Source organism: Acinonyx jubatus, chromosome A3 (genome assembly GCF_027475565.1).
Source record: "Acinonyx jubatus isolate Ajub_Pintada_27869175 chromosome A3, VMU_Ajub_asm_v1.0, whole genome shotgun sequence".
NCBI lineage: Eukaryota > Metazoa > Chordata > Mammalia > Carnivora > Felidae > Acinonyx > Acinonyx jubatus.
Genome location: NC_069388.1, coordinates 13,569,070 through 13,594,682, shown reverse-complemented (window position 1 = coordinate 13,594,682; position 25,613 = coordinate 13,569,070). Strand labels below are relative to the sequence as shown.

The following is a 25,613-nucleotide window of genomic DNA, read 5'->3' as shown; positions in this document are numbered from 1 at the left end:
AGAGTCAGACGTTTAACGGACTGAGCCACCCAGGCACCCCCACGAGGCAGGTCTTAAACCAGCCCTCGTGGAGAAAGTCCCCACCATCCGCCTCTCATTAGAGACCTTCCCCAAGAATGCGTAATAATTAGGCTTCCAAGCTGCGTCCAGGCCCACAGCATCTGCCTGGAAGCCGGATGCCAAGGCGTGGAGCCCCCGCGTCAGCCCCCTGAATGAACACACGCATAGCCCAGCCCTCCATGTCTAATGTGAACCCTGGGAAATCTGCTAGGTCGTTAGAACACATTGAGAAAATCCGCAGGGCCTTTGATTTGTGCCTTCCGTGGGAGAGAACCAGCCCCAAACTCTGAAGTCTAACAAAGATGACGTTCCATCCACCCAGCCCCACCAGCCCCCACCACGGTCCTTTGGTGGACAAGGTACGAACTGAAGCCTGTTTTGGAAAAAAAAAAAAAAAATCCCTTTTCTCGGTTCTCCCTTCTGGTTTAAATGGATCATTTTTAAAAAACAATCTGTTTCTGCTGTTGCTTATTTAGGACATTAACCTAAACAAGCTGACTTTTTTTAATCCAAAGAGTGTGTAGTGATTAAGAATGGTTTTCAGGGGGCCCCTGGGTGGCTCAGTCAGCTAAGCATCCGACTTCGGCTCAGGTCATGATCTCACAGTTTGTGAGCTCAAGCCCCGCGTCGGGCTCTTTGCTGACAGCTCGGAGCCTGGAGCCTGCTTCCAGTTCTGTCTCTCCCTCTCTCTCTCTGCCCCTCCCTCACTTGTAGTCTGCCTCTCTCAAAAATAAATAAACGTTAAAAAAAATCTTTTTTTAAAAAGTGGTTTTGGGGGCACCTGGGCGGCTCAGTAGGTTACGTATCCTACTTCGGCTCAGGTCACCATCTCATGGTGCGTGGGTTCGAGCCCCGCATCAGGCCCTGTGCTGACAGCTTGGAACCTAGAGCCCGCTTGAGATTCTGTGTCTTTCTCTCTGCCCCTCTCCCACTCGCACTCTGTCTCTCTCACTCTCAAAAATAAATAAGCATTTAAAAAAACTTTTTTTTAAAAAAGTGGTTTTCATAAAATGTCATCTGATTTAGGGTGTTTCTGCTGGGTTCACAGAAACAGGTTCTTTGCTTAAGGGTTCGAGGAAGTCGATTGGGGGATTTTGACAATGACGAGTGCTTATGGAGTGCCTGCTGCATACCAGGCTGCCTGTCCCCATGTGCTAACTCATTTATTTTTTTTTAATTTATTTTTTTAACGTTTATTTATTTTTGAGACAGAGAGAGACACAGCATGAACGGGGGAGGGGCAGAGAGAGAGGGAGACACAGAATCGGAAGCAGGCTCCAGGCTCTGAGCCATCAGCCCAGAGCCCGACGCGGGGCTCGAACTCACGGACCGCGAGATCGTGACCTGAGCCGAAGTCGGACGCTCAACCGACTGCGCCACCCAGGCGCCCCTAAGTTTATTTATTTATTTTGAGAGAGAAGGTGCAAGCAGGGGAGGAGGAGAGAGAGAGGGAGACACAGAATCTGAAACAGGTTCCAGGCTTTGAGCTGTCAGCACAGAGCCCGACGCGGGGCTCCAACTCGCGGACCACGAGATCGTGACCTGAGCCAAAGTCGGACGCTCAACCGACTGCGCCACCCAGGCGCCCCTGTGCTAGCTCATTTAAACCTCACTGCTTCCCAGGGTGGCAGAGGGACCAGAGCGGGTTTGAATGGGTCAGTGGCCTGTTAGGAGCTGAAGAACATGGCACGAAGCCTTCCATATTTTAGGCCTTGTTTGCCAAGGAGACGTGCTAGATCAGAGGATCCCCCTCCAAGCCGCACAGAGTGACCGAAGCCAACAGACCAGGGTGGTATGTTTGTGGAGCGTATGAGGGACGTATTCAGCCGATAACACAGGATAAAACCGGTCACTTTCATCCCATCCCCACTCCGGACGTGTTTCACCCTCATTAATGCTGAGTCTCCGCCATTTTTTTTTAGTTTCTCAGTCTTTGCAATCCCGGAAGAACGTTTTCTACTTGGATAAAGTGGCCTGGCCCAGGGTCACATTCTGTGTTACTTAACAGTTGTGCTTCTCTTGGGTTATTCCAGACTTTTCTACCCCTGAGCCCCTAGTTTTTATCAAATTCATGGGAAAGAGGTCCCACCAGCGGAGTTCAAAACAATCTCCAGGCAGCATCCAAGCAGATTTTAGGAAAATCTGAAACAAGGAGACTTATCAAGGAATAGCTGGTATCCTAAAGGTTCTCCTCAGAAACATGTGGGTGTTTTAGGGGCGCCTGGGGGGCTCAGTCGGTTGAGCGTCCTACTTCGGCTCGAGTCAGGATCTCGCGGTTCATGGGTTCGAGCCCCACGTCAGGCTGTGTGCTGACAGCTCAGAGCCTGGAGCCAGTTCGGGATTCTGTGTCTCCCTCTCTCTCTGCCCCTCCCCCACTGGCGCTATATGTCTCTCTCTGTCTCACAAAAAGAAATAAAGGTTAAAAAAGGTTTTTTTTTTTAATTTTGTTTTAATTTTTAATTATACTGTATGTGAATCCTTTCTCTTTCAAAACATTTTAGAATATTGTAGCTCATGTTAAAATTTACTTTCATTCTTACCTTTAATTCCTGTCCCCTCCTCTCTGCCTTCCAGAAGTAATTAACTGTTAGGATTCTGGTACATCCTTTCAGATATTTATAAATATAGAAGTGCCTATGGAAAATATGCAGTAGCATTTTATGTGTTTCTAGTAAATGCTAATAACTAATGCAGTATATAACTTTCAGAAAACTGTCGCTTTCACTCAGTATTATGGGGGGGGGGGGCGTGCCCATGTTAATATGCAGAGATGTGGTTCATTTCTTTCCATTGAATTTAGTTTTCCACCAAATGAATATACTGCAGCTTATATTTCTAGTAACCTTTGGCCGGACAGCTAAATTGTTCAATCTTTTGCTATTTACAAAACACTGTCTTGTTCATAGGTATGGCCTTTCTCTAGAGTAGACAATGAGAAGTAGAATTACTAAGTATGTTCCCTTTTATTTTTTTTTAAGTTCATTTATTTATTTTGAGAGAGAGAGAGCATGTGAGCAGGGGAGGGGCAGAGAGAGAAGGAGAAAGAATCCCAAGCAGGCTCTGCGAGGAACCCCAACTCACAAACCGAACCCCGAGATCCTGACCTGAACTGAGACCGAGAGTCGGACGCTCAACCGACTGAGCCACCCAGGTGCCCCACGTTCCCTTTTATTTCGGGTTTTTTTTTTTTTTAATCCAGGAAATACACGCATATAATTTAAAACTCACATAGTTCTACAAAGAAAAGTGTCATGAGAAGCAGCAGTCCTCAGTGGACCCCACCACACCGTTTCTTTCTGCCCGGAGGCCACAACTTTCCACTCTTGCTGATTCTTCTGGTATTTACCTCCAAATTTCTGAGTAGCCTGCTTATGGTACCACTCCTTGATTTTTTTCTTTTTTCCTGTTTTAGGCATACTCCCTGGCCTCCCAAGCTAGAAGATGAGAATTGAGCTCTCTTTTCTCGCCCCAGCCCCCATCACACACATGCAGGTCTTCTCTCCGCATCCTGCCCGTATCGATAAGACACAATTCCAGCTTTATCGATACTGAGTATTTGCCTTCGTCTAGCCATACAAAATACTTTTCACAGACAGACCCTTCCGCATGCAATAATTACTTTTCCTGTTTTATGTGCTGGCCTGGGAGTTGACGTTTTTCTACATAAATCCTTTTAGCAGCTGAGTGTGGATGGCAGCTTCTCCCCTCTTGTCTAGCGTGCTGCGGGCTGGTCATCCGTGGTTAGGTGCACAGCCTTGCCAAGAAGGAATGTGCAGTTGTGCAGAGGTAAAATGGTTCGGGGATGAGTCATGCGTGGAAGCCCCCCCAAAGTCCTTTCCCGGGTCACAGAACGATTCCCCGCTTGGCCCTGAAACGTTTGTTTTCCTTATCTTCCCTTCATTTTTCACTGAGCGCTCTACCCCACCGCCTTCCAGCCCGGACCCAGAGTGCTAAGCTTTGGCTTTGGGGGCCCTAATGAGGTGTTTCACCTAATGGCTGCGTTCCTGGGCTTGATTCTTCACAGTTGTGTGTGTGAAGCTGACGTCACCAGCGACATGTTTTTCCCTTTTTCTTTAAGGGTCAAGAAGGGTTTACGTCGTTAATTATTTATTTTTTATAATAGAGGTCAGACAGCCGCCCGGGGAAAAATGCAAACAGGAAAAGAAGTGTATGGAGTGACAGGCAGCACAAGGTCCCCTGCGTGCCTCCTTCAACCCCCGCCCCTCCAAGCCCTCCTCAGAAGCAGTTTTGGTCTGGGGCCACACGACGTGGGTTCAGATCCCCGCACTCCACCAGCTGCCGGGCCTTGAGCAAGTTACCCAACCGTTTGGGGCCTCCGTTTTCTCATCTGTAAAATGGGAAGATAATAATGCTCAACCCCTAAGTCTTTGTGGGAATTAAATGGATTCATTTGTAAAGTGGCACAGAGAAAGCACTTAATAGATACGAACCAGGAATATCACTAAGTGTTGTAGATCCTTTCAGACCAGTGGTTCTCAACCTTGGCTGCATGTTGAAATCGGGTAGAGAGCTTTAAACATCCCTGATGCCTGGACCCCACCCTCAGAAATTCTGATTTGATTGGTCTGCGGTGGGGCCTTGAGCATCAGGATTTTTGAATGCTCTCAATCATGACGGCGTGCAGCCAGAGCTGAGAACCATTGTGCCAAGTATTTTTCATGTGCATCAGTTGGGATGGGTGAGGTTATGCTGCAGTAACAAACATCCCCCGAATCTCGTCTACTTCTCTTTCATGCCCATTCTCATCTGCTGCAGCTCTGACCCACATTATCTTGCCTCTGGAACATTTAGTCTTGTGAACTGGGAAGAGAGAGCCTGACCAACCATGCACTCACTCTGAAAGCTTCTGACCACAGCTGAAGCGTGACTTCTGCCGACACAAGTCACATGGCCACATCTAAGTTCAACAGGGAGGGTATATATCAGGGGCTGGCAGACTTTTCCTGCAAAGGGTCAGATAGTAAATATTTCAGTCTCTACAGGACACTGGGGCTGTGTGGCTCCTGCTCACCTCTGCCTTCAAAACGCAAAAGCAACCACAGGCAATACACTGTTTAAAAATGTAAAAAAAAAAAAAAAAAAAAAAAGTCAGGGTGCCCGGGTGGCTCAGCCGGTTGAGCATCCGACTTCAGCTCAGGTCATGATCTCGCAGTTCGTGAGTTCAAGCCCCTCGTCAGGCTCACCACTGTCAGCACGGAGCCTGATTCGGACCCTCTGTCTCCCACTCTCTGCCCCTCCCCCACTCATTCACGCACATGCGCGCTCTCTCTCTCTCTCTCTCTCTCTCGAATAAGTAAACATATATATTTTTTTAATGTAAAAAGTCATTCTTAGCTCATAAGCCATACACAAACAGGCAGCAGGCCAGATTGGGCCCGTGGGGGTAGGGTACCAACCCCCAGTGAGGATCCCCCTCCTACAGGGCAAAGCTCCCCAGGAAGGGACCCCAAATATGGGTGATCAGTAATGCAGTCTGCCATAGCACGTGCATAGAAAAGAGAGGGAGGGAGAAAGAAGGGACCCTTCATTGCACAGTTGGGTTTCACACATAACGTGGTGCGATCTGCTTTTGTTACTTAATACCTTGGAGGTAGATTCAAGTAATTCTAGCATGACTTCACTTTTTCAATCAAGTGGGCTAGGTTTCCAGGGTATGGATGGACCATAATGGGGTTTAGTTTGTGTGCTCATCTTTCTTTTTTTTTAAGTTTATTTCTTCATTCTTGAGACAGAGAGAGAGAGAGAGAGAGCAGGGGAGGGGGAGAGAGAGAGAGCAAGAGAGAATCCTGAACAGGCTCGCGGAGCCCGACGCGGGGCTCCATTGCACAACCCCTGAGATCATGACCTAGAGAAATCGAGAGTCAGACTCTTAACTGACTGAGACACCCAGGGCACCCTGTGTGCTCATTTTTGTAATTAATCCATTTGCTAGATAACAGAGGGACTTCATGTATCGGGAAGAGTAAGACAGCATCCGTAGAGAGGTTGTCATAAAGAGAATCAACAGGCCAGCTCTCCCAGTGGGCTTGCATAGTTTACGTTGCTTCCCCTGCAGTCGTCCAGGCCTCCCGGAAAGCAGGAGGGCCGGGAGGGAACCTTTGAAAACACATTGACACAGCCTAGGCCGCGTGTGAGCCCCTCAGAACCGACCTGGGCTGCCTGACAGTGGCGGGATGGGACGGGGGAGGCCCCGCTGGCGTGTGACTCTGTCCTTTCTTTCTACCAGGACACCACGACGTCTGTGCGCATCGGCCTGATGATGGAAGAAATGATCTTCAACCTTGCAGATACCCACCTGTTCTTCAACGACCTGGAGGTTTGGAACTGCCCGTTTTGTGTCGTAGTCGCCGTAGTTGGTGGCCTGTGTCTGGTTTCAGGGGAAGAGATGCTGCTTCTTCTCTTGTCTGTGTTTCCTTTTTCCTTTGGAGGCTAGAAGCTTTTGCTGACGACCCCCAAGAAGCCACAAAACGGTGGCCAGCGCCAATTTATTGAAAACACACTTGACCAGCTGATCTCCCCAGCTCCCCGCTGTGGCTAATGGGTGTCTCTCTGCCCTGGTGGTGACGTCCACGGCCGTTTCACTGATCTAATAAAGGCTGTGTAGTTTCTTCCTCCCGAAATTTGCTATTTAATAAGTCTGTTAAGGCAAATTAGTACAGATCCTCCTGGGTCAGTAATAATGAGCAGCGGGCCGGCATGGAAGCTTTTAAAAGCAATTTACATCCCCCTGAAAACGTGTTTTACAAAGAGAGTGAGCGCAGACAGAGGGACCGTGCTTATTCAGTGTCAGCTCCTGGGCCCCGAAGCCAGTGGCAAAGGACATAGGGAAAAGGGGGAGGACAGCGTCAGAAATAAGTTTGAATCCTTTGTTTATACCCGGCCTGTGGCGGAAAGATTTGAGAAGAACTTCAAATAAAAAAACATATTTAAAATTGAACTATTAAAGCAAAGGCAGAGCAATAGAAAGCTAAGGGTAAGGCACTTGTGCAAAAATATCTGGCTGAGGCCACCACCTGCAATTAAGTTCAGAGGTTAATCTCTGAGCTTCCTGGTAGCCAAAGCAAGGAGGGAAAGGCGATGCATTCCTTAGCTCTGATGAAAAAGCAAGCAGCCTTCACCAAGGTGAAGAAGGGTTCTTTGGGTTGATAAGAGGATTAATGTGGGGACCTTCTGGCTCGGTAAATTGTATTTGCATGATTGGTTTAACAGACTGAAGAGGGAAGGGAACCCAAAATTATACTGCATGTGAAAGAACACTCCTATTTATCTTAGCAGGGCTATTTTTTTCCTGGAATCAAAACGCCCTGGGACTAGCCTGTAAAGCCGGCCTATGAAGGCAATGAATTCCAGAACTGTCCTGGTGGGCCCAGAGCATGAATCCTATTTACCATCAGGAAAGGATACAGGTTTTCCTTTCTGGTCTGCAGCCCTGGATTCCCAGAGGAGGAAATCCTTGCCGAACTGAACAATCTTGTGTTCCGTGCAGCCTAGGCAAGCCATTTGGGCCTCAGCCTTCCCATCTGTGAAATGGAATTGATGTTCTCTGTCCAACATCTATTTTAAAGAGAGGGTCTGTGTAGAAACTCATCGACGCATTGATGACAAAAGAGAACACTGGCACAGTGGGGAGTCTGTGAGCCATCAGACCCAGGACTGTCCCTTTAGCCAGATGCAATGTGCAGGCTCCCTTTACAATGACCTCTCGTGTCTTGGGGAAAAGAGGGAGCAGGGAGGGGGAGAGGGAGAGAATAAATGAGCAAAACAACAAAACAGACGTGGTAATTGAATTCAGCAAGGATTTATGGAGCCTAATATAATCAAGAGCGGGCTGCCTGCAAATAGCGAAACCTGATTGGTTTTAGCAAAAGAGAAAAGGAATTTATTGGCTCTTGTACTTAGAAAGTCAAGGGTAGATTTGGTCTCTCACAATCGCCTCCTTAGAATGTTGGTTCCATGAGGGCAGGAACCACCGCTGTATCACCTTCAGTCCCCAGAGCTTCAGCAGTAAACAACCAAACAAATCCATCCGTGAGAAAGTTCATTTAATGAAAAGGGTGTAAAGAAAAGAATGAGATATGATAGTGGGTGATGGGCGACAGGCGGGTAGGGTTGGGGGGCAGCATTCTCGAGGGAGCCAGGGAAGGCTTCTCGGGAGGCGACGCTTGAGCCAAGGCCTGAGTGGCGGCAGAAGCCAGCCAGGCGGAGATGTAGGGAGGTGGGACCAGCACATGCAAAGGCCCTGGGGTGGGAAGTGGTATGAAGGCCACAGTGACCACAGCGTAGAAGTGAAAGCGTGGGGGCAACTGGGATGGATGAGTCTGGAGGTGGAGTTCTGGGCCAGACACAGGTCCTGGACATCAGAGTTTATTCTAGGTGCTGTGGACAGCCATGGAGCCCGAGAGCAGTAAACAGGAAAGGCTGCCTGATCTAGCTTATGTTTTAAAAGAACTACTCTGGCTGCTGCGTGGAGAATGGGCAAGAGGAGGGAAACAGTGGAGGCTGGGAGACCAGCCAAGAGATTACTGCAGTTGTCCGAGCAAGAGAAGAAAGATGGGCGGGACCGAGGCGGTAGGAGATGGACCTCGGGATGGCGGTAAAGCCAAGAGAGCTCCTGATGGGTTGGATGTGGGGGGGTGGAGAGAGAGGAGTCAGGGGTGAGGGTCCTGGGCTTGGCCTGACCAGGGCAACAGTGCCACTCTCTGAGATGGACAGTGTGGTGGGCACGCGGGGTTTGAGGCGTCTGTGACACCCCAGGGAAGATACCAGACCGACCGGCAGATACAGGAGTTTGAATTAATACCAGACACACAGTAGGGGCTTTCTCAGCATCGGTTGAACCGGAGGCTCAGAGCCGGGCATTATGCTGGACTGACGTGTGTGTGTTTCGAGGCAATGTCTTCAGCCTTCCCCCTCTGCTGTTCCTCCTTGGCCCCGGAGTGGAAGTCATACCTCTTGGTGAACGGATTTCATGGCCAACTGGAGCTCCTAGGGAAGCCAGTTTGGTTTTCTTCTCTGAATTTTTTTCAAACCCGTCCCCAGTGCCAGAGGCCCCCAGGGCACCTCGGCAGAATTGCAACCATGCCACCCGATGGAGAAGTTGAGACTCACACGAGCGCCAACAGTTCGCTTGCTGGTGCGGGGAGCCCTGTGTCAGAATCCGGGGGCGGGGGGGGGGGGGGCAGCCTCCCGGAGCTCCCCGAGGAGGCTGATGGGACTCGGGAGAGGTGCTTGGTGCCAGTGCCCGCCTGGACGGTGGGGTTTAGAAGACAGAGTGCAGAAGACCCCTTTCCACTCTGAGCTTGCAATGCCGTCTGTAAATCGGGGTTGGCTTTCGCGTGCGGCTGCGGTTTAAGGGAAAGCTGCCGTTTGCCGGGCCCTCCTCTAAGTGCCGTGGATCCAGTGGCAAACGCAACAAGATCCCCGCCCTCGAAGCACGGACCTTCCAGTGCGGGACACACAATATAAACAACCGAATATGTACCGTCAGACGAAGGGCCCCCGCCGGAGACCAGCAGAGTCAGGGAGGAAAGGAGATGGTCCCGGGGCTGTGACTTCACTTGATGCAAGCAGGCCAGGCTTCTCTCCCGCTTGAGCAGACAACGAGGTGAGGGAGCCGTGTGGGTGTCCGGCAGGGAGTGTGCTGGGCAGAGAGAACAGCAGGGCAGAGGCCTTGAGGCCTGGCCAAAGTTGGCAGGTTCCTGAAACAGGGAGGCTGGAGCGTCAGCAGGGAAGAATACGGTGGGTGGGGGGGGGGGGGGGGGGTGGGGGGGGAGGGGGGGTGTCTAGGTGGGTGCAGATCCCACGGGGGTCCGGGCCATCCTGAGGCATTGGGCGATATTCTCAGGGTGACTGGAAGCCCCTGGAGGGTTTCGAGCAGGAGACCTCCACCATCCGACTTGGGGTTCAGAGGCTCCCTCTGGCTGCCGGGGGAAAGCAGGGATCTGCATCTGGCCAAGTCAAGTGCCTGGACTCCCGTGTGAACGCACTCGAGGGGAAGAATCGGAAGCGTAGGGGGACTGGCAGACACACAGTAGGTGTCAAGTTCAGCTGCAGCTCAGGCTAACCAGGGTACGCGTCCCGAGTCTAGGGCGAGCACCTGCTAATCAGCCCCGTCTGCCTTTGAGCCTGGCCCCACCAGTCCCTGGCTGTGTGCCCCGGGCAGGTTTCTCCCTCTCCTTTGGCCTCGGTCACCTCATCTGCTAAATGGGTAGAAGGGAAGCCCCTGCCTTCCAGGCTGTAATGATGATGGGAGATAGATGGAAGCCGTCCGCACGGAGCCCAGCACGCTGTACATGAGCCGTAAATGGGCCTCTGCCCTGCGTGTGCCACTGGGATTGGCGGGGGGGGGGGGGGGGGGGGCCATGGTGCGAGGGCAATTTAAATAGTCATTTACGCTACTGTGAGCCAGAATACAGCTAGCTCGCCCAACTCTGGATTTTACAATGATTCAGAAATGGTACGCGCAATACAGAGATAGCTGGAGCCTGGGCGCAAATACCCACAAGTACCTCCCGCCTCTCTCGCGGCCACCTCGCCTTGGAGCAGGAGCTGCTTGCGGTGTGGTAAAATCCAAGGAAGGGACCCCCGTCCAAAATGTTGGCTGGGTCGCCGTGCAGGGTGTGGGCTTGATTGACGCCCGTGTGTTCAGGGCTCAAGAGCCGTGGCGACCGTCCTCAGGATGCACTGAACTGCGCTCACCCTGAAAGCCCTTTCGTGGGGAGCCTCCCGAGCTGCCACTTCCTAGAGGGGTGCATGAGTCACGAACAAAGCAGGTGCTGGACCCAGCCCTGCGGCCTCCATCCTAGCTGAGCAGAGAGCTCAGGAGCACGGCCCTCTTGGGTTTGACGTGCAGGCTCAGGCTGCAGGGGAGGAGATGCCAGTTAGCGTGGCCCCAGTATGAAAAACACATGACAGACCTGAACTAGACAAAGTACTGTCCTTACTTCTTCTGGCCTTCCCTCTTTGCCTGCTTCCTCCCTCCCCTGCTTCGATCTTAGCTTGCATTCTCTCTCTTCTCTCTCTTTGTCTCTCCTCCCCCACCACAGAACCCAGCCCATCTGTTCTTTCCTTTTACTTCTCTCCCACCCCCTTCTTTTTTTCTTCCTTCCATTCTTTGTTCCTTTACCCATCCTCTGATCTCTCCCTCTCTCCGTCCATCCACCTGTGTTTCCAGCCTATCATTTTCATCCACCTGGCCCTTCTCCCTTCCATCTCCCCCCCCAACTCATTCACCCAACTATCCATTCTTCCATCTTCCCGTCCATGTATTTTCCATCTTCCTTCTTTCCATTGATTCCCTAACTTCCCTCCATCTGTCTTTCTTCCCTTCCTGTCTTCTGTCCATCCACATAGCCTTCCTTCTTCCTTCCTTCCACCTTGTATTCCTCCCATTAACACCTACTGCCCATCTGTTGTGGACTAGGGGCTCTGGTCACAGACATGAGCCAGGCATGGCGCCCCTGTCCACCTCCTGGTAAGGGACACACACATAACACACCATCATAGAACAGGTGGGCCAGGACTGCTCTGATGGGCATTCCCAAGGTTGCTCAGCAGAAGCCCAAAGTAGGAAGTGATTAAGTAACTGGCTGGAATGAGGGGAACAAGGGAACCATCAAAGAGGAGGAGCTACTTTAGCTGGGTATTAAAGAAAAAGTAAGGATTTGCTGCGGGGGGGGTTGGGGGGTGGGGGGATGGGGAGGAAGTAGAGGAGAGAGACACTTGGGAGAAGAGTATTCCCAGGCCAGGGAACAGCGTGTGCAAAGGTGAAGAGGCAAGATATGGATTTGCATGTTTGGAGAACATACAGTACAGCAGAAGTTAATACTCCTGCAGACAGACCCCATTTTTATTAACTTGTTTCACCTTCATAGATGGAAATGTGGGTCAGAAGTACCAGCCAGTCACTTCAGCAAGTTAGAGACAAAATCTGGCTTGCAGAATTTACAGCTTGAGGGTGATTGTTCAGGTCATACTCCCATCTGTTAAGGGTGCGTGAACCCCTGAAAATGCATGCAGCATAGTGTATGTGTACAAGTATGTCTGTAGAGAGGGTGGTGGGAAAATCTCATTAGCCTAGGGTTAAGATCCGCCCCAATATTAAACCTTGTAGCTTTGGGACATGCAGCAGTTTGGTGTCTTTTTCTATCTCCCTGTAACCCCAACGAAACCAAGAGAAGGCAAAAGGAAAGTATACTCAGAACTGAATTAGGACCCAGCTCCTTTGGGAAGAGATATTTTGGAGTGAATATGGGAGCCCTCGGAGCTCTCTGCCTGGGGCCAGGCTCCCCCCAGGTGTCAGCTGGGAGGCGGGGAGCACAGGTTGCCCCCCTGGCTAGTTCGATGTGTTGCCAGTGGCAGGAAGAAAGCAGAATCCTGACCATTCCCCTGCCCCCACACTCGTCCATGCTGGGGGACATCAGCACCCACAGGTGACAGCAGCAGCAACGAGGCCCTGGCCTTTATACCGAAGCCAGTCTCTGCCTGTCCAAAGACTGGGTGACTGCAGGAACTTCCAGCAGGAAGAGAGACAGACGTCCCTTTCTTTGACCCACCCCCAGAATGCATGTGGTGATTGGAAAAGTGAGCTTGGCAGAGAACCATGGTATTCAAAGCAGAGCAAACGCCCACAGAATAAGGTAGTGGTGGAGGCCCAGGCTTTGAAGATTTCGGTTTATACCCCGCTTTGCCACCCCTGAATGATCTTAGACACCGTGACTTCAACTTTCCGGGCCTCAGTTTCCATTCCTGTAAAATGAGAAGTAAAATACGTCTTGTGGATCGTTGTAAGATCAGAGCTGGAGTGGGTAAGGCCCTTATCCTGGTGCCCAGCGCCGCCTCCCTACGAGGATTGGGTGTGCTGGTGCGCGGGGTGCCTGGCACGCAGTAAGTGCTCGACGATGGCGGCTGAGATGATGCCAGTTGTAACTGCACCTACAGGATTGGCCGCGGTCTGTCCTGTGCCCCCGTGCAGAGTAGCGAAAGGTCTCCATCAAGTCTTAGAGATGGCCTGAGAGGTGGGAGTCGCCAAGGAGCAAGTCTAGATCCAGACCTGGGAATGGACCCACTGGGTGTTTGGACCTCAGCTTCAGGGACCTCTGGGCTCATGACTTTTTGAAATGACTTTGATGGGTACAAAAACCCAGAGGATGAGCTACAAACTCCCCCTGTCCAGTGGGCCTTTATCAGAGGCAATAGGACGTAATGATTGAGAGCAAAGATTCTGGGGCCAGATGGCCTCGGTCCATATCCCAGCTCTGCACTTACAAGCTGTGTGGCCTCAGGTAGGTTCCTTAACCTCTCTGTGCCTGTCATCATCTGCAACATGGGGGTAATAATAGCCACCTCATAAGATTACTATGAGAATTAAGTGAATTAATGTGTATACAGCACCTAGAACATAATGGCACTACGTAACTGATGGTGATTAGCATTATTTTATTATAACAATTTTCATTATCATTATGTGCATACAGAATCATCACCTACAGGGGCGCCTGGGTGGCTCAGTCGGTTAAGCATCTGACTTCAGCTCAGGTCATGATCTCCCAGTTCATGGGTTCGAGCCCCGCGTCGGGCTCTGGGCTGGCAGCTCAGGGCCTGGAACCTGCTTCGGGTTCTCTGTCTCCCTCTCTCTCGGCCCCTCCTCCGCTCATGCTCTGTCTGTCTGTCTCTCTCTCTCTCTCTCTCTCTCTCAAAAATAAACATTTAAAAAATTTTTTGTAAAGAATCGTCCCCTGCAAAGGTGCCAGGAATTTGTGCACAACCATGTGTAGTCAGTCGTGTTTATTTTCCCCCATTTTGCAGATGAGGAGACTAAAGTTCAGAGAGGGTGAGATATTTGCCCATGCTCACAGCAGCTGTGTTAAGCCCAGATTCAAACCTGAGTTTGCTGGGCTCCAAGGTCTGCACTCTTGAAAAACAAACAAATCTTCAAGACAAAAATTCATTATTCCTATTTCAAGATACTATAACTTCGGTTAAAAATAAATTTGAGGTGGGGCGCCTGGGTGGCTCAGTCAGTTAAGCATCCAACTCTTGATTTCAGCTCAAGTCGTGATCTTGCGGTTCAGGGGATCGAGCCCTGTGTTGGGCTCTGTGCTGACAGTGTGGAGCCTGCTTGGGAATTTTTCTCTCCCTCTCTCTCTGCCCCCACCCTGCTCGCACACGCTCTCTCTCTTAAAGATAAATAAGCTTCTTTAAAAAATGAAAAAGTAATAATAATTAATTTGAGGAGCACCTGGGTGGCTCAGTCAATTAAGCATCCGACTCTTTTTTTTTTTTTAACGTTTATTTATTTTGGGGACAGAGAGAGACAGAGCATGAACGGGGGAGGGGCAGAGAGAGAGGGAGACACAGAATCAGAAGCAGGCTCCAGGCTCTGAGCCATCAGCCCAGAGCCCAACGTGGGCCTCGAACTCACAGACCGTGAGATCGTGACCTGAGCCGAAGTCGGATGCTCAACCGACTGAGCCACCCAGGCGCCCTGTCATCCGACTCTTGAGTTCGGCTCATTGTGACCTTACAGGATCGGGACCCGTGTTGGGCTCTGCACTGTACCCCTGCCCGGGATTCTCTCGCTCTCTCTCTGCCCCTCCCTTGCTCTCTCTCTCTTTCTCTCTCTGCCTCTCAAATGAATAAATAAACATTAATTTTTAATTAGAAAACTTAGGGTCACCTGGGTGGCTCATTTGGTTACACGGGCCGACTTTTGATTTTGGCTTAGGTCATGATCTCACATTTTGTGAGACTGAGCCCCACGTTGGGGTCCGTGCTGAGCATGAAGCCGACTTGGGATTCCCTCTCTCCTTCTCTCTCTGACCATCCCTGCCCCCGGTCTCTCTCTCTTAAAACAAACATTTAAAAATAATAAAGTATTTTAAAAAATAAAATGAATTTGAAAATCTAGACCATTGTAGAATGGCTGAGGTTTTATAGGCAGTGTGGTTAGGAGTGTTTCCAAATTCCAGCAAGAGGGCTCTCAGGGCACGAAAAAGACACGAAACAGAGGTAATTGTAAGCAAAGGCCAGTGCGGTATATGGGAGAGGATGGGCATTGTTACCGTTGTTACCATTTCTTCTCAAAGACAAGGCACTGGCAATGTCTGCAACCTCATTATTGTCAATATGGTTTGTTTTTTTTTTTTTAAGTTTGTGTTGAGAGAGAGAGAGCACACGGGTGCGGGAGGGGCAGAGAGCGAGGGAGAGAGAGAGAATCCCAAGCAGGCTCCGCACTGTCAGCACAGAGCCTGGTGCGGGGCTCGGACCCACACTCCATGAGATCGTGACTCAAGCCAAAAGCAAGAGTTGGACGCAGCTGAGCCACCCGGGCACCCCTTTCAGTGTGTCTCAACTGGACCCGAGGGCAGAACTTTCCTGCTAGGAGGATTCATTTGGAAATGGGAGGGAGGGTGCTGGTTGTCACCGGCAGGGGAAGAATTATTGACTGTTAGCAGGCAGGGCCCGGATGCCAGATAACCCAGCACTGAGGACAGCGTCCTGCATGAGGAACCCGAAATGCCAGTGGCACCCCGTTGAGAAACTCTGTGCTCAGCCCTTGAGAGCCGTCAGCCAGATGCACCGTATTTCTGGATCCCCTAGTGTCCAGCACAACCCAGGCCTCACGCTGCTTGCTTTTACTCGAAATGCCAAAAAAGAAACCACCAAAAAAAACCTCTCTGTGTGATAGCAAACGTATTTTCTTACTGGAAGTCACAGTCAAAACCATTTGAAAGCCAGTTCTCTAGAGCAGTCCCGTCCAGTAGATTTTTCTACAACGCTATAAATTTCTGTTCTGTCCAGTACAGTAGCCACTGGCCACGTGTGGGTTTGGGGCACTTGAAATAAGTCTAATGCCACTGAGGCCCTGAATGCTTATTTAATGTTTCTTAATTTTAACTAATTTGAATGTAAATAGCCACCTGCGGCTAGTGGCCGTTACAGTGGACAGAACCGGACATTTACCTCGTTGTAGAAAGTTCTATCAGTGCCACTCTGGAGTTCTAAACTTACCAGACATGGCCTGTATTTTCAGGGATGATGATGATCATCATCTTAGCTGACGTTTCTATACCAAACACTATTCTGAACACTTTACATGTATTACCTCGTTTAATCCCCAACAGTTCCGGAGGCTAAAGTCCCCGATGGAGGTGCTGGCAGATCTCGTTGCTGGCGAGGACTCTCTTCCTGGCTTGTAGAAGGCCTCCTTCTCACTGTCTTCTCATGGCCTCTCTTCGGTGTGGAGACGGAGAGCGGGGCTCTGTGGTGTCTCTTCTTATAAGGGCACTCATCTTATTAGATTGGGATGCCACCCTTATGACCTCATTTAACCTTGGTTACTTCCTTGGAGGCCCCATATCCCAACCCAGGCACACTGGGAGTTAGAGCTTTGACACGTGATTCGTGGCGGGGGGGATCGCAGACATTCAGTCATAACACCCATTTTACAGGTGAAGAAACTGAGGCACACAGAGGTTCAGTGAACAGCCCAAAGTCACACAGTTGGCAGTGGCAATGTTTAGACCCAGCACTTACTCGCTGTGTTCCGCTGCCTCTCCCAGGGAGAGCAGCTGCCATCTGGCTTGAGAAAGAAGATTCCGGACAGGAAATCTAGACTCAACACGGTGCTGTAGATGATGGGTTCAAAGGGAAAGAGAAAGCAGAGAGGGTTGATGTAGCCTGGACATGTGGAGAAAGACAAGCAAGGTCTGCCAGCAAGAGGAGAAGAAATTTCCGGCAGAGGGGCCACTGGCTGGCACAGTAGGGCCTGCGACTCTTGATCTCAGGGTTGTAAGTTCAAGCCCCAAGTTGGCCGTAGAGATTACTTTTTTCAATATCTTAAAAGAGAAAGAGAGAGGGGGAGGGAAAGAGAAGTTCCCGACATAGAAGACAAAGACAGAAGTTCATCTATGAGTTAGCACACCATCTTCACGCTGTAGATGCAAAACAAAAGTCACACAAATAACAACGGAAATCACAACGAACTGAGCTGGCGCCCTCACTCCCCACCGTGAAGGTGAGCAGAGCAATAGACAAGGGGTCGGAATGCATCTACAAAGAAGGACGCAGGCCGGGGCTGGGGCTGAGTGGAGGGCACACATAGGAATAATAGTCACAGTGCCAGCTAAAACGCACTGCATGCTGTCCAGAGCGCTTGCCTGCTCTCATTCCTTTAGGTCTTACAGGGCCACGGACAGTAAATACAGTAAATGGGTTACATATACCCATTTTACAGATGGGAAAACTGAGGCACCGAGATGTTAACTTGCCCAGCTCTTGCCTGTATTGAGCTCCTGTGCCACACATCACACATGCATTTTCTCACTGACATCTCACAACAACCCTACAAAGGAGGGTTTTTATCCCTATTTTACAGATGAGGAAACTGAGGCCCAGAGACTTCACAGAGTAAGGATAGTATGGAGATTTAATCCGAGGCCAAGCTGGGACCTTTATCCTGCATGGGAAACACAGTTTTGAAATGAACTGAGTGGGTGAAGAAGGCATAAGATCAACAGAATGGAGGGGAGAAAAGTGTCCTCTGTAAGAAACAAGATTGACCTAAAGCTTTTTGGCCGAAAGTATCCCCCCGCCCCGCCTACCAGGTTCAGGAGTGGCCAGGCAGGTGGGTGGGCTGGAGGGGGATGTTTTCCACGTGCTGCCAGAGCTTCAGGAAAGATCTTGCTAAAGGGACTCAGAAGTGGCTGGAACCTGGGCAAGCCGTGGCTGCTTGCCTGACGTGGAGGCCTGATCGCTAACGTCTGACTTATGGTGCTGCGGGAGCCATCAGGGAGAATAATATTTCACCATGTCAACGCTGAGCTGCTCTCCGAGGCATCCTGCCCAACCGGCCATTAATGCAGTGCAGCCCACGGCCTCCTTGGTGTTCTTCAGATAAGTTAAACATTTAGACAACACAAGAAAGACAGCCCGGGTTTCCCTCCCGGGGAGCAAGCCCCTCTCTGGCTAGTCCAGAGACAGCAGTAAGCAATCTCACTTAAAAATATACCTGCCCTGAAAGAGGAGGAGTGGCCAGGGAGTCCATCTGGCCTCTGACGAGAGTCATTTTTCTGCAGCAAATTTGTCAACAGTTTCCTTTCTGCGTTCGTGTCTCCAGGCAGCCAGGGACAGAAAGCCATGGGATCAGAGCTCAGCAGGGCAGGTGGGGAAACCCCAGCTGTCCCCAGCTTGATCATAACAGTTTTGATAAGTATTTGTCACTGCGTTTGCTGGTCAGAACTGGACGGCAATGAGAATGCTGAGTATCGAAGTCTGTGGGATGCAAGCAAAGGGTGATCCGGCCTTAGATTACATTTCTATTAGAAAAACAGGAAAGTTAAAAGAATTGGTCATTGAAAAGACCACGAAGGCAGATGATGCTTTTGGCAAGCACGAACGAGAAAAAAGAAAAAGAACGAAAAAGAGGCAGAGATGGATAAACAACATTCAGAACGAAAGGACGGACGTTACTCAGATTGAGGACAGATCCGGCTTTTTTTTTAATTATGAGAACACTGTATGATATGATACCAATGAACTTGACACCTAGATGAAGTTGGCACTTTGCAGGAAGATGGAAATTACCAGAACTAACCTCAGGGGGGATTTTAAAATAAATGAACTCATGGCTGTGAGACATTGGAACAGTAGACTCTCCAAAAATGGCACCAGGCCTGTTTTAAAAAGAGTTCCAGCAAACATCAGGGAAAGGGTAAACCCCATCCTGCACAAACTAGGAGCAAAGAACAAGGTGAGACGCTCTCCTACACATTTCATGAGATGAGTGTCACCCTGAAGCTAAACCTGGACTCTGAGCCCATGACAAACGGACAAATCGCTGTCGTTTTCATCGCTGATGAAAGGCGGGCTACCCCTGCAATCCCGCGGATACTTTCACCCATGCCCCGCGACTCTTCATGTAAGTCCCATTCGGGCCCTCTCTGGGCTTCCACTTCAGGCCCGTGGTGAAAGAAGGATCTGAACTATAATTGGCACCATTCATCAGGCCGTCATAGGCCTTGGAACACACCTGCAAATGATGTGCTACCCAGGTTTCATAATTTCCAAAAAGGAACCTGGAGACTTTTCTCTGTCACCTGAGAAAGTCCCGAAGCAATGACACTCCGGGAGCAATGAGCACACCCAGCCCCCGGATCTTGGGCTCTAATGCCATTTTCTGAGAAAAGAAGCCAGGGCTCCTTAGAGAAACGGCTGATTCTAGGGCTGGGGCAGGAGATACATATAATACACGTGGCACGTCTTATGGTGCCAAAAGTAAGTGCTCAAAAGACTCTACAGCGATGGAGGATGTCAAAGGGACACGGGAGCTTCCTGGCGGAGTTCTCAGTGGCCAAAGCTGGGAACAATTTGACTACGAAAACAAGTTACATGATATTGGATTCTAAGTATAAAACAAGGACCCACGGGTCCGTAATGACACAGATAATGATTAAACAAACAAATAAGTGGGGGTGGATAGACTAATATCTCGGGCAGAAAATTTTGAATCACTTATTCAGATACTCCACCCTCACTGTGAGTTTTGCATAGTGACTTCCTTTCAAAGAGTACAGTATGGAGGGGCGCCCGGGTGGCTCAGTCAGTTAAGCAACCAACTTCGGCTCAGGTCGTGATTTTTTTAAATTTTTTTAATGTTTACTTATTTTTTTGAAGGAGAGAGAGAGACAGAGTGGGGGGGAGGGGGCGGGCAGAGAGAGAGAGAGACACAGAATCCGAGCAGGCTCCAGGCTCCAAGCTGTCAGCACAGAGCCCGACGCGGGGCTCGAACCCATGAACCTCGAGATCATGACCTGAGCCAAAGTCGGACGCTCAACCGACTGAGTCACCCAGGCGCCCCTCAGGTCATGATCTTTTGGTTCATGGATTCAAGCCCCGCGTCGGGCCCTGTGCTGACGGCTCAGAGCCTGGAGCCTGCTTCAGATTCTGTGCCTCCCTCTCTCTCTGCCCCTCCCCTGCTCATACTCTGTCTCTCAAAAATAAATAAATGTTAAAAAAAAATTAAAATCAAAGAGTACAGTATGGAAAGGGGAGGAGAGTGACTTTACGACAGAGGAACCTGACAGAGATGAGCTGAGCCAGGTGATCAAGGTCAACATGGGCAGTGTAAGCCCTTTGAGAGGATGCACCCTTAGAAAAGCATGTGCAGCCCTCCTCGCCAAAACCTGCAACCCCAGTCTGACCATGAGAAAAACCACAGGCAGATCCCCGTTGAGAGGCATCCTACAAAACACCGGACTGGTTCTCCTTTAAACTGTGGTCAACACCAAGGAAAGTGGGAGAAACTACCGCGGCCCTGGGGAACCTGAAGAGGTAGGATGACAAAGTGTAATGTGATGCCCTGGCTGGGATTCTGGAAGAGAAAAAGGACATTAGTGGAGAAGGCTAAGGGATTCTGAATAAAGGATTGACATTCGCTGGGCCGTTCTCCTTGGGGGGAGGCCACAGGCAACGGCCACGGCACCCAGCCGGAATGGCATGATCCTGAGGCCCCAGTGCCTCAAACAAACAACAAAAAAAGAATTGACATTCGTTAATAACGATATAGTAATATTTATTGGTTGTGACAGGTACTCCATACAAATGTTACCAATAAGGGAAACTGAGCGTGGGGTTTATGGGAACTCTCTATACTATATTCACAACTTTTCTGCAAATCTAAAATTATTCTAGAATTAAAAGCTTTGGTGTTAATCGGGGCGCCTGGGTGGCTCATTCAGTTAAGCATCCGACTTCAGCTCAGGTCGTGATCTCACGGTTCATGCGTTTGAGCCCCGCGTCGGGCTCTGCGCTGACGGCTCAGAGCCTGGAGCCTGCTTCGAATTCTGCGTTTTCCCCTCTCTCTGCCCCTCCCCTGTTCACGCTCTCAAAAACAAACATTAAAAAAAAAAAAAAAAATTAAGCAATCCCTATCAAAATAACACCAGCATTCTTCCCAGAGCTAGGACAAACAATCCTAAATGTGTATGGAACCAGAAAAAGACCCCAAGTTGCCAAAGCAATCTTGAAAAAAAAAAAAACTAAAAGTTTTGGTGTTAAGTAAGCTGCCTGACATCACACTCCTAGAAAATGGCAGGGCTGGGACTGGAGACCAGGGAAGGGTGTTTGAACACCATCTGCGAAGTCCAGGACGTAAGACCTCAACGAGTGTCTTCTGTCCCCCCCCACGCCCCCCCCAACTCCCTGAGATGCGTTCGCGCACAGCGTCCTGACACATGGGCGGGGTTTGACTGAGGAATGTGGTTTTCTGCTTTGCTTCTAAATTGTCTCATCTGCAGAGCTGACCATCCACGAGCCTCTGTTGATGGTGAACTCAGCTCAGTGTGATCATTCCTGAACCAGGCACAGAGTTCAGGCCTGTAGAATTCAAAACAGTCATAACAGCAGTGATTATGCCAGACTCGTAGGTGGCATTTTCGACAGGCAGAGGCACTTTTCAAAGTGCCTCACCTGTACCCACTCATTTAATCCTCGCAAGGCCCCGTGCACCGAGTGCTGTTCCGTAGCTCAGTTACCGACAGGAAGCTGAGGGTCAGAAAGATTCAATACTTGGTCCAAGGCCATTCAGTTAATCAGCAGCAGAGCCGGAGTTCGGAACCGAGGGTCTGGAGTCTATGCTTTTAACTGCTGTACTCTCTGACCTTGCAAAAAATCAGCAGACAACGGGCGTTACCTATTGGATAAAAAAATAGATTGGCCGTTATATCAGCCGTAGGTTAGCCCTGGAGGCCCCACAAAGTGGAGAAACGGAGAAGTTACTGGTCCTGATGTGAGGTGGAGCTAGGACAGTTTTCGCAAAGGAGAGGATATCAAGGAGCCTTTGCAGGCTTTTGGCAGATGGATAGAGAAGAGAAAGGCATTCGAAACAGAAGCAACAGTAAGTGCAAAGGCCCTGCAGCAGGAGTGTGTGGGTTGTTGAAGGAATAGCGGGAGGCTGCTACGTCTGCGAGTGCAGTGGGAGATGGGGGGGCGGGGTGCAGACACGCAGGCTCAGAGACTTTGTGAGGACCGTGCATTTACACAAAAGGAGGCAGGGGTGGAAGCAGGGAGGGTGAGGAGGTGACTGCAGTAGTCAGGGGTCCACAAACTTCGTCCGTAAAGAGCCAGATAGTAGATACTCCAGGCTTTCCGGGCCACACGGTCTCTGTCTCGACTGTAGGACAACAGCAGCCACAGACAGTATGGAAAGGAATGAACTTGGCCGTGCTGCACTAAAGCTTTATTCACACAGGTTGTGGTTTGCTGAGCCCTGATCTCGGTGGGAAATAATGAGGGCTCAGACCTGGTGGGAGCAGTGGAGGAGGCGGGAAGAGTCAGACTGTGGACATATATTGAATACATATTGACTTATTGCGGACATATGTTGAGTGATTGTGGATATCCACGGAAGGGAAAGTCGGCAGGATTTGCTGATGAGGAACATGAGGGGAAGCAGGGAGTCAGGGACTGTTCCAGGACACATGCAGGGTCCAGCCTGGTGTTGAACTCATAGTAGGTGATCAGTACGTCTGTGGATCGAATCAGCAGTGCAGTTTTTCATGTGCATTCACCTCACCTTTTCTGGTGACGTGTTAAGTACCTTGAAGGCGAGAGCCACTTTTAATCCTGGAAACCTCCTTGCTCTTTTTTTTTTTTTTTTTAAATGTTTATTTACTTAGTTTGAGGGGGAGGGGGGAGGGGCAGAGAGAGGGAGAGAGAGAATCCCAAGCCAGCTCCTCGCTGTCAGCACAGAGCTCGACGTGGGGCTCGATCTCATGGACCGTGAACCGAAATCAAGATGGAGCCACCCGGGCGCCCCTGAAACCTCCTGGCTCTTGACGCATGCATTGTCTGATGCGGTTCTGGGCCCATAGGAAGGGTTTTTACGAATAGTCCTCAGACGGGTGGCTCTTTGGGAGCACAGGCTCTGAAGGCGGCCGGCCTCCTGGGCCCCTCCTCCCCTCACTGCTGTCATAACTGGATTAGACCCACCACCTTAATGACCTCGTCTTCACTTGATCCTCTGCAAAGACCCCATTTCCAAATAAGGGCCGTTCGCAGGGCCTGGGGGTTAGGATTTCAACATCGTTTGAAGAATCATAATTCAGCCCATAAGAGGCAAGTTTCTGCACCTCTCCCCACCTCCACTTGCCCTCCATGAGATGGGGGTCAACTGTATCCCCTTTCATATGTGCAACGTATTGAGCATAGCCTCTGGTACGTTGGGGACTTAAATGTCCTTCAGTGTGAGGGGTGCCTGGGTGGCTCAGTCAGTTAAGCGTCTGACTTCGGCTCAGGTCATGATCTCACGGTTCGTGAGGTTGAACCCCACGTCAGGCTCCGTGCTGACAGCTCGGAGCCTGGAGCCTGCTTCGGATTCTGTGTCTCCCTCTGTCTCTGCCCTTCCTCTGTTCATGCTCTCTCTCTCTCTCTCTCTCTCAAAAATAAACATTAAAAAAATTTTTTAAATGGCCTTCAGTGTTAGATCCTGCCTGTCTCCTCCCCAGTGAGATATTTTCTGTTTTCAAAGGCAATGCATATGTGCATTATCCTTATGGCAAATGAGAGAGAAAGAGAGGGAGAGAGGGAGGGGGGGAAGGAATAATCATTTCAGTAAGTTGAAAGCCTCCTTTGACCACTAACCCAATCCCAGTGCCTTCCCAGACAGAACTGCTGCTTCCAGTCAGATGTGTAAGCTTCCAGACCTTTCATTGTCCATCTAGGTATATATCCGTATAAAATATCTTGTTTTGTTTTCAGTGGGTTTTTATAAATACAGTTGACCCTTGGACAACATGGGTTTGAATTGCATTGATCCACACATATGCAGACTTTTTTTTTTTTTAAGCTTTTTTTTTTTTTAACGTTTATTTATTTTTGAGACAGAGAGAGACAGAGCATGAATGGGGGAGGGTCAGAGAGAGGGAGACACAGAATCGGAAACAGGCTCCAGGCTCTGAGCTGTCAGCACAGAGCCCGACGTGGGGCTCGAACTCACGGACTGTGAGACCATGACCTGAGCTGAAGTCGGCCGCTTAACCGACTGAGCCACCCAGGCGCCCCCAGACTTTTAAATAAATTTAGTACAGTACTGTAAATGCATTTTCCTTGTGATTTTTTTTTTTTACTCTTAATTTTTTGTAATGCTTATTTATTTTTGAGAGAGAGAGAGAAAGAGAGAATGCGAGCAGGGGAGGGGCAGAAAGAGAGACACAGAATCCAAGGCAGGCTCCAGGCTCTGAGCTGTCAGCACAGAGCCCAACACAGGGCTCAAACTCACGAACCGTGAGATCATGACCTGAGCTGAGGTCAGACACTTAACCGATGGAGCCACTCAGACACCCCTCCTTGTGATTTTCTTAATAACTGTTTTTTCTAGCTCACGTTATTGTAAGAATATAGTATGTAATACGTATCACATATAAACTGTGTGATAATTGACTGTTCGTATTATCAGTAAGGCTTCCAGTCAACAACAGCTATTAGTGGTTAAGTTTCGGGAGGGAGTCCAAAGTGATACACAGATCTTTGACTACACAGGGATCAGTGCCCCAGCCCCCGTGTTGTTCGTGGGTCTTTCACCCAATAGAACGTCTTAGAAATATTTCCGTGTGCTAACAGAAAAATCCACCTCATTCGTCTGAACCGCTGGGCGGGATTCCGCTGAATGGACATACCACATTGCGTTTAGTGATGATCCGGTTGAGGCAACTTTAGGTGTTGTCCCGTTTCTCACCGGGATGGTGGACGTCTTTGCACAAGACGATGTGTGGGTGTTTCCGTAAGTCAGAAAGCGTAAATTCCTTGCTGCTGGGATTGCACTGGGGCCCAGACCTCACCCAGGTCAGGGCCATGGGAACGCCTCCTCGGTCTTTGCTAGCAGGTCCCACTCGGACCCCCCAGGATAGTCACACGTGACCCTGAAGAGGCCAGAAGCACCCTAGGCTGTGAAAAGCTGGTGCCCTCCACCGTACAGGCCCGCCCCCCATGCAGGAGAGTTGAGGCGCATAGGATCTTCCTCCCCCAGAGCTCACTCCCCTCATTGCCGGCTCAGCCTCAGCGGGTAACTGGATCCAGGTCAGCTGGTGGAGTATGAGGTAGCGTCTAGCTGAGCGTCATGGTATTTTATTAAGTCCGAAATGTGATCGCTACTGTTGTCACACTTTAGCGCCCCCAACAATCCCCTTGCAAATGAGAAAACCAGAGCCTCCCACATACCTTTCCCCTGACGTCAGGGAAAGCGGTGGGTGCCCCTGCCCAGGGGCCTGAGCCCGTGTGACCCCCGGAGCAGCTTTCGAGCCTCCGGCAAGGACTGGAGGGGGGCACGGGAGGTGTTTTTCCAATTTTAGGCAAAGCATTGGATGGGGGAGAAGTCTGCTACTAATTTGGTCTTCTCTGTGCCTGGGTCTTCGAAGTCCGCGTTGGCTTTTTAAAGACAGTTTTCACTGACGTATCAGGATTGCTGTCCCAGGACCCTTCGATTGGTATACGAGGTCTGTGGATCAGAGGTCTCAAACTAGGAAGCCCACAGGGGC

The 25,613-nt window shown here is 50.1% G+C and overlaps 1 protein-coding gene across 1 annotated transcript in view; it reads left to right on the top strand.

The window, feature by feature from the left end:
- Positions 1–25,613, top strand: part of EYA2 (EYA transcriptional coactivator and phosphatase 2) — a 262,198-nt gene that overhangs the window by 210,109 nt on the left and 26,476 nt on the right. Inside the window, exon 10 of the mRNA XM_027070259.2 lies at positions 6,308–6,397. Within this exon, the coding sequence (XP_026926060.1) occupies positions 6,308–6,397 (90 nt within the window). The remainder of the gene's footprint in view (positions 1–6,307; positions 6,398–25,613) is intronic.